General features: G+C 41.1%; 1 protein-coding gene across 3 annotated transcripts in view; it reads left to right on the top strand.

Moving 5' to 3' along the window:
* The window catches only part of lrmda (leucine rich melanocyte differentiation associated), a 291,361-nt gene extending 278,527 nt beyond the window's left edge, over positions 1–12,834 (top strand). For 2 of the 3 annotated variants that reach the window (XM_084736375.1, XM_084736374.1), the window contains exon 7: positions 12,138–12,283. In XM_084736375.1, coding sequence (XP_084592501.1) covers positions 12,138–12,217 — 80 coding nt within the window. In that variant the 3' untranslated portion in view covers positions 12,218–12,283. Of the gene's footprint in view, positions 1–12,137; positions 12,284–12,405 lie in introns of those variants that run through there. The other variant, XM_084736373.1, reaches the window with a different exon arrangement.
* The last annotated feature ends 289 nt before the right edge of the window (positions 12,835–13,123 follow it).

The following is a 13,123-nucleotide window of genomic DNA, read 5'->3' as shown; positions in this document are numbered from 1 at the left end:
TTGTTGCACTTTAAGGAGAATCATGTGGCAAAATCAACCTGGTATTGATCAGAGCTGGTTGAGCCACGACCCAGCAACTTTCCCCTGACAGCCTATCAGCCTGTGGCAATAGCAAATCTTTCAACTCTCCATCTCCCACACACACACACACAGTCTCTCAGTTTTTTTTTTACCCTTTTTTGGCCGTGTGTGTGTGTGTGTGTTTATCTGAGTCATGCACACAGTCTTAAATCTCCGCTCTCTCTTTTTCTGTCTCATTTTTGGGCTCTTTCACCCCAGTAATTTAACACTCCACACCAAACTATGAAGTCAAAACAAACAACTAATGGAAGTTTGCGCTGGAACAATGGAAGCACAAATACAATACATCACAATGAATTAAAGGTCAAGAATGTGGTTCTATTAGAAATGTGCGCAATTAGTCAAATAAAAAATTTAATGTTACTACCCTCTCTAGTTAGCACCAGAAATGCTAGTTGGTTAAACTAATGATTAATATTTTATTAACCACAACACAACCCATCCTCACCAGAAAAATGTGCATGTTGGTCAAATGTGCAAGCAGCTTATAAATGGACCGATAAGTCTGTTTTTTGTTGACCTCTCAAGAAAAAGACTGAGGTGTAAATCCTGTGTGAAACAAAAAGTAAATATTGAGTTATTAAATGTTTTAAGTAACTTAACTTTTATTATGAACATTGGCATCATGTGACATATATAATATAGTCATTTTAACCCAAAACACAATCTGCTCTAAACCTTCTCAAGTGGTTATTGCGCCTAAATCTAAACAAACTGCGACTGTTTACACCATAAACCAAGTGTAAGGGTGTATATATCTGTTGTTCTGGGAGTAAATGGCAAACAGTGTATCCTGTTGTGTAGGTATGAGGATGTTTTGGTACAACATCGGTTAACTGTTGCCTCTAAGATGTCTGTGATGCAGACCTGCCAGACAGCAGCCCCCTCTCCCCATGCTAAGCAGAAAGTTGAAATGGCTCTTAATGGTCTAATCTTATTGATTAATAAACTGTGCTCAATTTTACTTGATTTTTAAACTAAATTTTTTTTAGTGTTTTCTCACTTTTTAGATTGGTTCACCAGTCTAAATGGAAACTTCGACTTAATCAACAGGGAAAATATTCATCAGGAGTATATATATTGTGTTAGTATATATACCGCGGTGGTGAAACATGATGCTTGAATGGGTGACAGACTAACAACTGACTGACAGGAAGTACACAACATGCCAGGCTGCCTGGTGAGAAGTGTTTGGGAAGTCTGACGTCCAAGCCTCATCAAATGTCAACAGAGGAGGCAACTGCTATGTTGTCTCTCTCCAGTGTGATGGACAGGTGTATCATTGTGGCAGCTTGTTAAACTAAGACCGTTACTGCAATTTACGATCAATTCAGCAACTGATAGCTAATAGTAGGTACCATTCCTTTTATTTCTATGTAACTGCACCATGTACTGTGTTTTGAAGTGTATTTTTTCATACTTATTTAAAGCTACTGGATGTTTTACTGTCCCGCGTGCCTTGGTTTGGCTCGTTAGAGTGCCTCTTCTTCTGTTGTAGGCACTATAATCCCCTCCTTCCTGTCTCTCCTGCCCTCCTTCCATCCCTCTTTCCCTCTACCTTCTCCCCAGCCTCTGCCTGGGTGAAAAATGGGGCGCATTTCCCTGATAGCCTGTGTGGATGTGGAGAGTATAAATGGCTAATGAATTACAGATGAACATTGACGCAAATTAATCTTCCTGATGTCCCAGGGTTATATGGCAGCTATTTAAAAGTTTAATCAATACTCTGAAGTTGAGAACATGCAGGCGCTGCAGTTGTTTGGCCGCAGTAAACAGCCAGGAGGGGAACAGGGAAGGCCTGAGCCCAGGGCATGCATCATAATGACAGCTATTTATGTTTAATGGACTAAATATTTTTTATTGGGAGAGGACAAATGTCACTTTCATTTTCAAAGTTGCACACAGGAGTTTTGTTTGAGGCCCAAGAGAGATGGGTGACACCTCAGCTGTTAAAATAATTAATGAATTGACAGAGGGGTCTGTTAGTAGAGTAAAGATGGAGTACGGATGGATTTAGTTTCAACGTGTCATATTAAGCCTTCACTTCTTTTGTGAGAAATGTGCATCATAAAAATGATAATAAGATGGTCCTCATGTGGTGCCATCAGTATGTTTTACTAAAGTGATGTTCGTTCTCTCCTTCACTCCCCCACACACACACATATATGTATATATGTGTAATATGTACTTTAGCCTTGTTTGTTTAAATTGTTAGATTACATTAATGTATCTGTGGTTTGTGCTCACATTTTTTGCAGTTAATCAATTTTCAATAAATTCAGTTTTTCAAAATACAACTTTTTACACCGACACACCACCACCTGACTGAAATACATACAAGTCACTGAAAAAATTGTACATTAAAATGTAATCATAAAAGACAAAAAATGAGTAACATCCCAGTATATATGCATTATTCTGTTTCGCTGTTTGATGTGGTAAATCATGTTTTCTTTGTTTTTCATGATAGTATAAGAAATTTGTAAAGTATGCCCTTTTCTGGAAACATATTTCCATTACAAAATGTTATTGCATACTCTGTTTTTAGCATATAAAATATAGTACGAAATAGAATGCAATAAAAATATGGTAAATCAACTGACAGAAAATGTTTCAACATAGAAGGACAATAAATTACAGATTAGATTGGCAGGTAGGTTGTCAGGTAGGTAGGTGGTTACATATGAAGGGATTTTAAGAACATTTAATGTGCAAAACTAGAATTATAATATAAACACAAATAAAGAACTTTTTTTCAAGTGTATCAGTTATTACCAGTCTTTGTAACAACCGTCTTCCAACATAGAGATTATTGTTTTCTGTTCATTGTTTGACTTTTTAAATGCAAACCACATGCTTAGAAGGGAAGTTGCACTGGTCTTTTTTTCCAACTCCTCCTCTTGATTGTGTGTGTATGTAGTCTGTTAAGCTTAGTTTACCACATTTGTAAGGGCTGCATCCTGGGCTTAATGTGGCACAACACTATTGTGATTTCAAATAAAAATAAGCCAGAGCGTTTTTTCTCCTGTTCGAGAATGATAATGGGTTCAGCCAGACCTTTCTCCTGCACTGAGTAGTAGTAGTCCATCATGTACTTTTGATAATACATAGTGTAGAGATCGATCCGGCTATGCAAGGCTAAATACCCACAAAAGAATTTGCACTGTTAACAACCAGGTTAGTGTTTGGGTAACTTGCCCTTGACCTGTTGTTGTGTCACGTAGCGATGGGGATTTTGTCATGGTAACCACGTATATAGCAGATGAGGAGGAGCATGCCAAATGAAATAGTTGGCCAATGGCAGGCTTTTTCCAACAGACTACTTGAGACTGAGTACTGGAGAATAAAGTAGGTATAGCCAGATTATTGTTTCTGTGGTGCATTTTACTGTAAGGACTGCACTTCTGGAAAGCATGAGGACTTCTTGAGTGAATATATCCTGCATTCTTGCATTATATCCACATTTCGTTCCTGCTAGCATCTTTTGGCCACATTGAGCCCAGCTCTACTCAAATAATTGATTTCAGTGGCACTTTGGTGGCCTCAAATGTTCTGATTCTGTGAAATAAAGCATTGGCAAATTCACACTCTCATATTCAAAGGGAGACCTGGATATTCTGACTCCTGAGTTGCATCACTGTTTATCTCATTATATTTGGAAATATTTAACTGATACTGTGCTATTACCAACAAAAAATAGCACTTGCACACACTCACTGACACACATATCCAGCATACCAATACTAAGTGAAACAATTCCATTTCCCTCCATGGCAGTGTGCCGTGTGTGCCAGCCCACCTCTCAGTGGGCTGAATCACAGTCCACTGGCTGTTGGTTTATGGGACGCAGGGGGGTTATCTATCTGCAGGCCTCCCTATAGAGAGGAGGTGGCGACTCCATCTCATGACGTTGGGCTGAACTGATAAAAGGACAGCCGGAGATGGATCGTGTCCACAATAATAGCCCTGGCTCACAGCAGCCTACGCCCCAAGCTCATAAGTCACTCTCGCACCAACTCTTATGGATGCCTGCCCCCAGTTCCATCTGACCCCATCCCCCACCTGCCCGCCAGTGTTATTCTAGCCCTTGGAGATAATACAGGAAGTGTAATTGCCTTGTTAATTGACTTTTTTCTCATTGCAATTTTTTCCCTGATGGATGGCAGCGCTGATGGAATTGTTGGCTAAGTGGCCAAACTGGAGGGTGGGACAGAAAAGGAGAGGAGGCAAATAGAAATAAAATAAAATAAAGCAAACAAGAGGAATGTGAGCGTGACAGAGAGAAATCAAAGAGAGCAAATAAGAGAGAAAAGAGTGCAGAGAAGGAGAAAGACAGAGTGGAAGCAGTTGAGACGAGAGGGGAGGATAGATGTGAGAAGGAGGCAGGACGAGAAACTCAGAGTGGAGGGAGTGGATTCATACCGAGAATAGATAACCTTGATGTTAAAAGCTACATCCGTTGGATGTGTCTTTCTGTGACATATTGATGGCCCTTGAAAAGAGTCAAGCTGATTGTATGCAGGGAACAATCATTAAAGCCACTCCATCTCTCTCCTCTCTCTGACTCTTTCTGTCTCTCACTTCTGTGTGTGTGCGTGCATGTGTGTGTGTGTGCATGCGTGTATGTGTGTGTGTGCATGCATTCACAATCGTGTGAATCGTGTGCTGATTAAATGCAGCATTTTTAAGCAGGATAGGAAATGTTACAGGTAAACTAGTTTTAGTGTTGTATGTGTGATGATTTCTTAAAAAATAACCCAAAAACTCTACCTATCATATTATGGACCAATTATCAACCTGATAAATAATATTTTTCTTTCTGTTATCTTTTAGATGTGCAGCTCATGTATGTAAAACTGACTGTAGGATCTCCATAATATTCCCTACTAACTATGAGGAGCTACAGTGCTGACAAGCTTACAGTATCTCAGTATGACTATCTTACTGCTCCCCTACACACTTCCAGTGACAGAGTAGACCACTGTCCTATTTTAGGACAGAAAGCACTATTATTATATTATTACTACTACTTTAGATTTGCTCCCTCACTTTGCACATTCAGGAAATTGTACCTTTACTCTTTCTCTTGTCAGGTGATAAAATGTCTCAACTGGCAAGGAGAAACAAATGATAACACAGAAAAATACCAGGATCTTCACACCCCACAGTCCTGGCATTATAAAGATATAAATTATTATATCATTATAAAGATATATTTTTAAAAAAAGTGGAAATCTATTGGCAGACTATAACAGAAATTGAATATAATCTTCATAAGTATGTTTTCTGTAGTGTATATCACCTGAAAATAAGAATAGTTGTGTTTTTGTTACCTTAGAATGAGGTGTTTATATCTGCAGAGGCCACCATGTTGCACCAGCATGTTTCTACAGTAGCCCAGAAGACACAAACCAAACACTGCCTCTGCATCAGGCCTTTTGTGTTTTTAATACTTGGCCATCCAAGTGCATCTTACACGCTACGAAGGGGAGAGTGAATTGACATGCTTGTGATCTGCAAGCTCACCGGTAGATGCCACTAAATCCTACACACTGGTGTTTTAACTTGCTGGGATACAGCACACTGTCTTGGGCAGTGTCTCTTGGGCATTGCAGATTTTTGGTTGCAACACATGATGTAAACCGGTCAGTTTCAGGTTGGGTAGTAGAAACCTTCCGAAGCATTCTTTTGTAACTCACACTTCCCATCCTTGTGATCTACTGTTTATACAATATGACATTTCAGCATTCCAGAAAGAAACATATAAAAGGAACAACCCATGAAAAAAGCACACTTAGGCTAGTGGAACAGAGGAAGTGTTGAAAGAGAGTATTTCTGCTACCTGTTAAGTAGGACAAATTAAAAAGTCTTTCTACTGAATTATAAGTTATTTTGATATAAAGTGTCCTTGAAAATTGAGGCAGAGGGGATTCAGTGGAGGAGATATAAATCTGCAAAGATATCCAGGAGAAATTTAGTTGGTGGAGGAAACTGAAATATCTCTAGTAAGAATCCATCAGTGCATCCATCAGAACCAAGAATGTGAATTGGACTGCTGCAGCTAGAAAATCTCTGAATCTACTGAGTGATTGACACCATATTGATCAACTACTTGTAAATGTCTTTTTATATATTTTGGTCTTTTGTACAACAAGGCAGTAAAGTATCACTTGCTGCATTTACATAGATCCTAATGTTCCACAAATAAACAGAATGATGGCCCAATCAAAATTCAAGTTCATCATGTAACTGGCCCGAATTTTTAATCGGGTCAGGAGATGTGGTCTAAAAATTTGATAATCCAATAAAGAGGAAAATAATAATTATGCAAACGCTTATTCTGCACATGTGAGGGTAGGTGGTATATCATTACCGCACAGAAACACTTCTTCTGCATCTTTGATTTCTGGCGGTTGGCAAACTGGAACCACTTCTTCTTCTGTTATATTTCCAGATGATTAGATGCTTCACAGCAGGTGGAACCAGTTAGATTAATGCTCTCAGTGATGTAAACACACATGATTTATCGGATCACTTTATTTAGTATCCATGCAAACATTTACGTTGGAATATCCAATCACAGTGTTTTCAGTCGGTTTGAACAAATATTGTCCGTGTAACAGTAGCTACTGGTTGCACTTTTGACAATCATGCAGGGATTGGTTTAGTGGCCTTAGTAATTTATAGAGCTGTTTTCCCTATTGATTATACTTTATTAAGAAAAATGATATACTCACAAGAAAAAAAAACTTTTGTTACCATATGTGTTGATTTCATAGTGGAGCACTGTACATAGGAGGCTTTGTACAGCTGGCTCACTCACACTGTGGCAGAGTGGCCCATCAAGCCCCCGTAGAGAGGACACATGCTTTGGGTAATCAGCTCTGAAAAGACCAGACTGTTTGACGATGAACCTCCGTCGCAGCATTCACCAAGAGGAAGATACAAGATACAGACTGTACAGCCTTTAATAAAGACAAGAGGGCTAGCTACTCCCCTTAAAAACAACAAGGTGCTGCGTGACATATGCAGAACAAAGGCCTGATTGTTCCTCCACCAGGGCATGATGGAAACATTAGCCTCCACATCACTTTGTTAATCTGTCACTTTAATGGCTGCTCCCACTGTTCTCACTGTGTGCCGTGTTTGTGTGCGTGAGATGAAAGTGTGTATGGGCTTTGTGATAATGTGTATATGGTTGAGAGTGTGGGTGTTGATTCAAGTGTGCTCATCCGTAGCTTAGGATACACAGAGGATATTGTAGACTACGGGGTTTGGCACTGTACCACTTGTTATTAAGTATCAGTTCATCAGGCGGAACCCCACAGGCACGAGCGTGGCCTCAGACGGCGTTATGTAAGAGTGAGTGTGGCTCAGTTATTCCCTGCTCTATCTCCAGCCACCCCATCTTTCTCTTGGTTACTCTTGTAATAAGAGCAAGCTCTCGCTGTGAAGGGGACGCAGCGAACTGGAATGTGTTTATGCACAAAACACACTCCTTAATGCAAGAACGAAATGTATCTGGAGCTCGAGCCTGAAAATTAAGACACATTCACGCACTTTTTCACCCACTGGGAAACAGACCTCATCCCTGTTCTTTGTTCCTCTCGTTCCCTTAATTTACTCTTCTCCTTCTCCTTTGACCACAGACATGGACCTTTTTTTTTTCTCTCCAAGCATTGTTAGAGAGTTACAGGTCACACAACGCCAGAGTTTAAAGGACTCTCCCTGAAGGGCTGAGGTTCTACACAGAACCACAGACTTCTTGGAACCCTTTTTTGAAGAAAGTATTATTCAAGACTATTTTGTAAGACTAAGGGCTCCTTTAAGAACCCTTTTCATCCAGTGAACCCCTTTGAAAAAAAGAGTTAACTTTATCTAACTTTAACTCTTTCATTAAGGGTTCTTTGTGCCATAATACAAAAGGGTTCTTTGGAGAACACCATGGGTGGGTTCCAGATAAAGCCCTTTGAATATAAAAAGGTTCTCTGTAGAATCCCTTGGGTGGGTACTGGATAAAACCTTTGGAATATAAAAGGGTTTTTAGTAGAACATCTTGCCAGGTTCTTCTTAGCACCCACCAAGATGGGAAGATTCTAGATGGAACCCTTTTCCACCAAACTAGCTCTGGTTCTTGAACTGGTTCCACTCAAGATTCTTGGAACTTTTGTGCTATCTAATGAACCAGCCGCCACCAGTTTCAAGCAGAACTATTGTAATCAAGGATGTCAATCAGACACACCCACTTTTGTTCCCAAGGAGAACCTGTTTTGTTTTTGGTTCTAGCCGGGAACTGACTTTTCAGGTTATTAAGAGCTTGAACCAGATGGGGGGCAGTTCCATGTTGGTGGAAAGAGAGAGAGAGAAAGAGTTCCAAGTGGAACATTTATAAAAGTAACCAAAAAGGATTCTCCCGTTGGGACCAGCCAGAGAACCCTTTACGGTTCTAGTTAGAACCTTTAATTCTAAGAGTGTGCTGGAGAATCTCAGAATGTGTTCCCTCCAATCCCTCTCCGTCCCCACGGGCTGGTGACGAGCTCAGCAGAGTGTGAAGGCTCGAGGGGCCTTTAGCTTTAGTTCCCTCATCTGTGAAGGTTATCTCTGAAAGGCTTTGGTTGCAACCTACAAATATATCCCCTCTAGGTAATGTCTTATAGGAGCCTTGGCTCTGGTACCTCAGTGGGTAATCTCTTTAAGGGCCCCACTCCTGGAGAGAGTGAGTTTCTCGCCGGGTAAGCTGTGAATATGTGAAAGGCCCCGGTGCCCATGTGATCAGAGCGCTGTGAGACACCCCGAGTCCTGTGGTGTCAAGCCCAGTCTCCAGCCGTGGCACCTATATCCCCGGGCAAATCACGGCAGCTGGAATTCTCCTCCCCCTGCCCCAACCTCCTCGCTGTCAGGGGAGCACACACACAAACACACTCGTATATGTATCCCTCACACACCGGGGGAGCAGGCAGGCATGGAGCTGGTCCCGGATTTTATCGGAGGTGACAGCTCCTCACACTTCAGTGTTTGGATCACCTCAAGTAGCTGGGCTATGAGGGGAAATGAGCACTGCTTCACTACAAAGTCCAGATTTAGATTGACTGAGCTTGTCCTCGGGCCTGTGGGCTGCTGCTGCTGCCGCTGCTGCTTCTGCTGCTGCTGCTGTACTGCTCCTCCGCCTGACAGAACACCCACTACTGCTGCGAGGGACTGGTGTGTGTGTTTTTGTGTGTGTACGTCTGCGTACTCTATATGTGTGTGACTTGGTAGAGCCTACTTTGAAGAGTCAGAGAGAGTGGGGGAAAGAGAGCGATGTGTCAGGTTTGGTTAGAATTGAGGGTGGCATCAGAATATGCTTGGCACTAATATGGCACCAGTATCTCTGTCCCCGTCTCTGCTTTCTGTCACTTAGTTGCCATTCTCTCCCCGCCCTTGACAATGTCTCTTTGGATTATGTGATTGGACTTAGCGCTCGGAGCACCCCTCATCCCTCTGCGACACTGCCTCTCCCATAAGTCTCTCCTTTTCTTGCCCTGTCTCTGGCCTGGCCCCCCTCCCTCCTCCTCCTATAATGCTCTTGATGTCTATTTAAAAAGCCTGGCGAAAGCTGTAACTGTTCTGCTGTCAGAGGATCATTGACAGCACTAATGCCACTTGTCCTTGCCTCATTTGGCGAGAGGTGACACCTAGCTGCAGCCCGCCACATTCATCAAGTGGCAGTGGGAGCGCTGTGACATCAGAGCCGGAACAGACCAGCCACAGAGCTCTGGGCAGCCCTGGCCGGCAACTCTCATTACAGCAAGAAAGCACTGCCGGCCATCTTGGATTCACCCTCTGAGGTGGATGGAGGGCATTTGGATTATCTCTCGACATTCTGGTTTAAAAATTTCTGTAAATGTAATTCCAGGATCTGCTGAACATACTTTGTTCATACTGTAAAATAAATATAAGACATATATAAACGTCTTTGATGGAATGATTGTACATATTTTCCTTTGTTGTGAAGAACTGTTAGAGAATATGGACTCTAGGCTATGTTCACACTGCAAGCCTCAATTCAGATTTATTGTTGTGATCTGGTTTTTGGCTGTTCACACTACTTAAAAAAAAAAAAGAAAAGAAAAAAAAGAAAAAAGTATATATGGAGGTCACTGAAGACAGCATTTACTGTTTAATATATAAGGAAGTCAGCAAGTAGTGAAGTAATACAAAAGTATTCCGATTACATTACAGTTTTTGCAATCCAGTGGAATTACTTTATTGATCACTAATTGCAGAAACTGGGATACATTTAAAAGTAATCAGACGGGGGACTGGTAGCTCAGTTGGTGGAGTATTCGTCCCATGTACTAAGAACGTGAGTCCTCTACAGCGGCTGTAGGTTCGACTCCCACCTTCAGCCTTTTGCTGCGTGTCATTTCCTCTCTCTCTCCCCCTTCCCTGTCACATCTTCTCCTGTCCTGTAAGTTAAAGGCATAAAAATCCCAAAAAATATGTATATAATAAAGTAATCAGACCCAACCCTGGATATTTCGTATGCAGTTTCTCAACTTAAAAAATAGATCTGCATTGTCTGGTGGATTAGCTGATTACATGCATATACACAAAAACGGGTGGACACGCCACACCCAACATGTCTGATGATAGTTGAATAATTGTGTGCTGTGATGGTTCAGTTTGTGTGTCTGTGTGAGTGTGGTTGCTCTGTACATGGGTGGCTGTGAGCTTGTTACTGTCAGGACTTTGCCCCGAGGCCACACTGGTCTTTCTCTGGAACAAGGCGCTTATCCTTCCCTGCAACACCTCTCATCCCCTTCAAAAAAGCAGACCCAGACCTGCTCAGTCCTGCCATTTAAAGCTGCCCTTTGGAATTTCAGTATAGTAGTAAACACACAAGGTAGTCTTTACAGTCAGTGTTTCTCACTAAAACTAACAGTCTGTATTGTTAAGGTTTGAGGAACACGCTGAATGCATTTGCTGCCTCATAAAATGCATCATTCTCTGTTTACATCAGTCTGTACAATACTTTTACTTGAAAGTTGGTCAATATTGGAGGCCCAATTTGTGTTTGAAAATATAGGCTACATTGCCACTGCTATCTGCAATATACTATGGTATATAAATAGATACATAATGAGCTTGTGCTATGAGCAAATAAATCGAAACCCTTTTAAACAAAGCACGTTTTATGTTTGTGCCCTTGCCACCCCTTCTCACCAGATGCCTATGCCTATCAATAAATGTGTTTAATTTGCAGTGTTTGTAGAACACTAGGTCACTCTAAAAATACACATTTCATTTTGCATTGCAAAAATTGTTTATGTTTCATTGTTTATGCTTTGCATACGTGATAATCTGGCAACACCTCAAATTTATCCCGTGGTCCCTCGTGGGGGTCTTGCCCCACAGGTTGGGGACACTGTCACTCATGTATAATTCAAACATAAATACATGTTAATATGAATCCAACATATTATCAGCAAAGATAAATCAGCCTATTTATAAAAAAGAAAACATTAAATATACAACATTTACAAAACGCTACCCATAAATCCTTGTGCAATCATGCGAGCTTGCTAGCTTTCTAAATCACTGTGGCAAACTAGTTAGCTACATATTATTGAAACATATTGGCCAATTAACTGTATTATTATCCTAAGTGTACAGACAATCCTGCGAGCCGCAATGGATCATTTTGTAACTTAATGAGCAAGAGAGTCTGACATATCCTCCTCCTCAGAAATCACTGGAGAAACTGCAGAGGTTGAGGCTGACACACCTCAGATGAACTATGCTACATCTGCTGCTTATTTAAGAGCCATGGATATGCAAACAAGAGAAGACCCAATAATATTCAATGCAGTACATGTAGTGGGTGGGCCCTGCTCTGTCTCTTTATCAGTTAAGGGGTCCAAGACCTGAACTGATCTAGATATACTTTAGTCTCTACTAAATGCTATAAAAAGAGTTGAATATATTCACATATGATAATAAACGTTTTCTTGTTTATATTTCAAACTTAAAAGCATGACCACCACTCACTTACCTTTCTCTCATTCTGTTTTTAGGGGTATTCGCCAAGTGTCGCTACGTCTACTATGGCAAGCACTCAGAAGGCAACAGATTCATCCGAAATGATCAACTCTGATGGATGGCTGGTAAACAGGGACATAAATGACAACTGATGTTAACAGATGGAAAGATGATCAAATTATTTATTGAAACCACTGATTTACCACTGGAAAAAAAGATTTAAAATCAAAAGATGTTATGGTTATGTAAGTGGGAATGTTTGTTTTTGTCGTAGTTTTTAAAGTTGGTATTCCTGCCCCATAGTTACGGCCTCCTCTGCTGAGCTGGGTCTGCCTCCTCCTCCCTCCTTCCAGCTCAGAGTCAAAGATGACACTCCCACTGACATGATTGCCTGTAAGCATCAGCAGCCGCACAACTCCAGATTCACATAACACACACACACACACACACACACACACACACACACACACACACACACGCATGCAAGGACAGTCTCTCTCTGTCTCTCTCTTAGACACAGTCAGTGACAAACACACCCAGCCAATTGCATCCTTTTCTTTGACAGCCATGATGGATCACCCGTCCACTACCGCCACTAATCAAGGGTGAAAGGGGTGACGGTCACACACCTGGGGCCTGACACGCGCTCATCTCTCTCATTCTCTTTCTCTTTTACACACACACACACACACACACACACACACACACACACACACACACACACACACACACACACACACACACACACACACACTCACACACCTAACTGCTGTTTAAAACATTAAGACATTGCAAAAGATTTGGAGAGAAAAGGTTTATTCAGCCTGTTTAAACATTCCTAAGATTTTCAGTCCAAACCTGATGACTTGTTTAGTTAGTGGAAGATTTTCTTTTGTTTGAATCAGTTTTACTGAATTAATTTTATCTTTGTGTCTGTTAGTTTTCTGGCACTAGTGTGTACATGCTAGGACATTTTTATTTTATGAAAGAGATATATCAAATGCAGCTTTCAGAATAAAAA

Source organism: Lutjanus erythropterus, chromosome 14 (genome assembly GCF_056507025.1).
Source record: "Lutjanus erythropterus isolate fLutEry1 chromosome 14, fLutEry1.hap2, whole genome shotgun sequence".
In the NCBI taxonomy this organism is placed as follows: domain Eukaryota; kingdom Metazoa; phylum Chordata; class Actinopteri; order Lutjaniformes; family Lutjanidae; genus Lutjanus; species Lutjanus erythropterus.
This window is presented reverse-complemented; position numbering and strand designations above follow the sequence as displayed.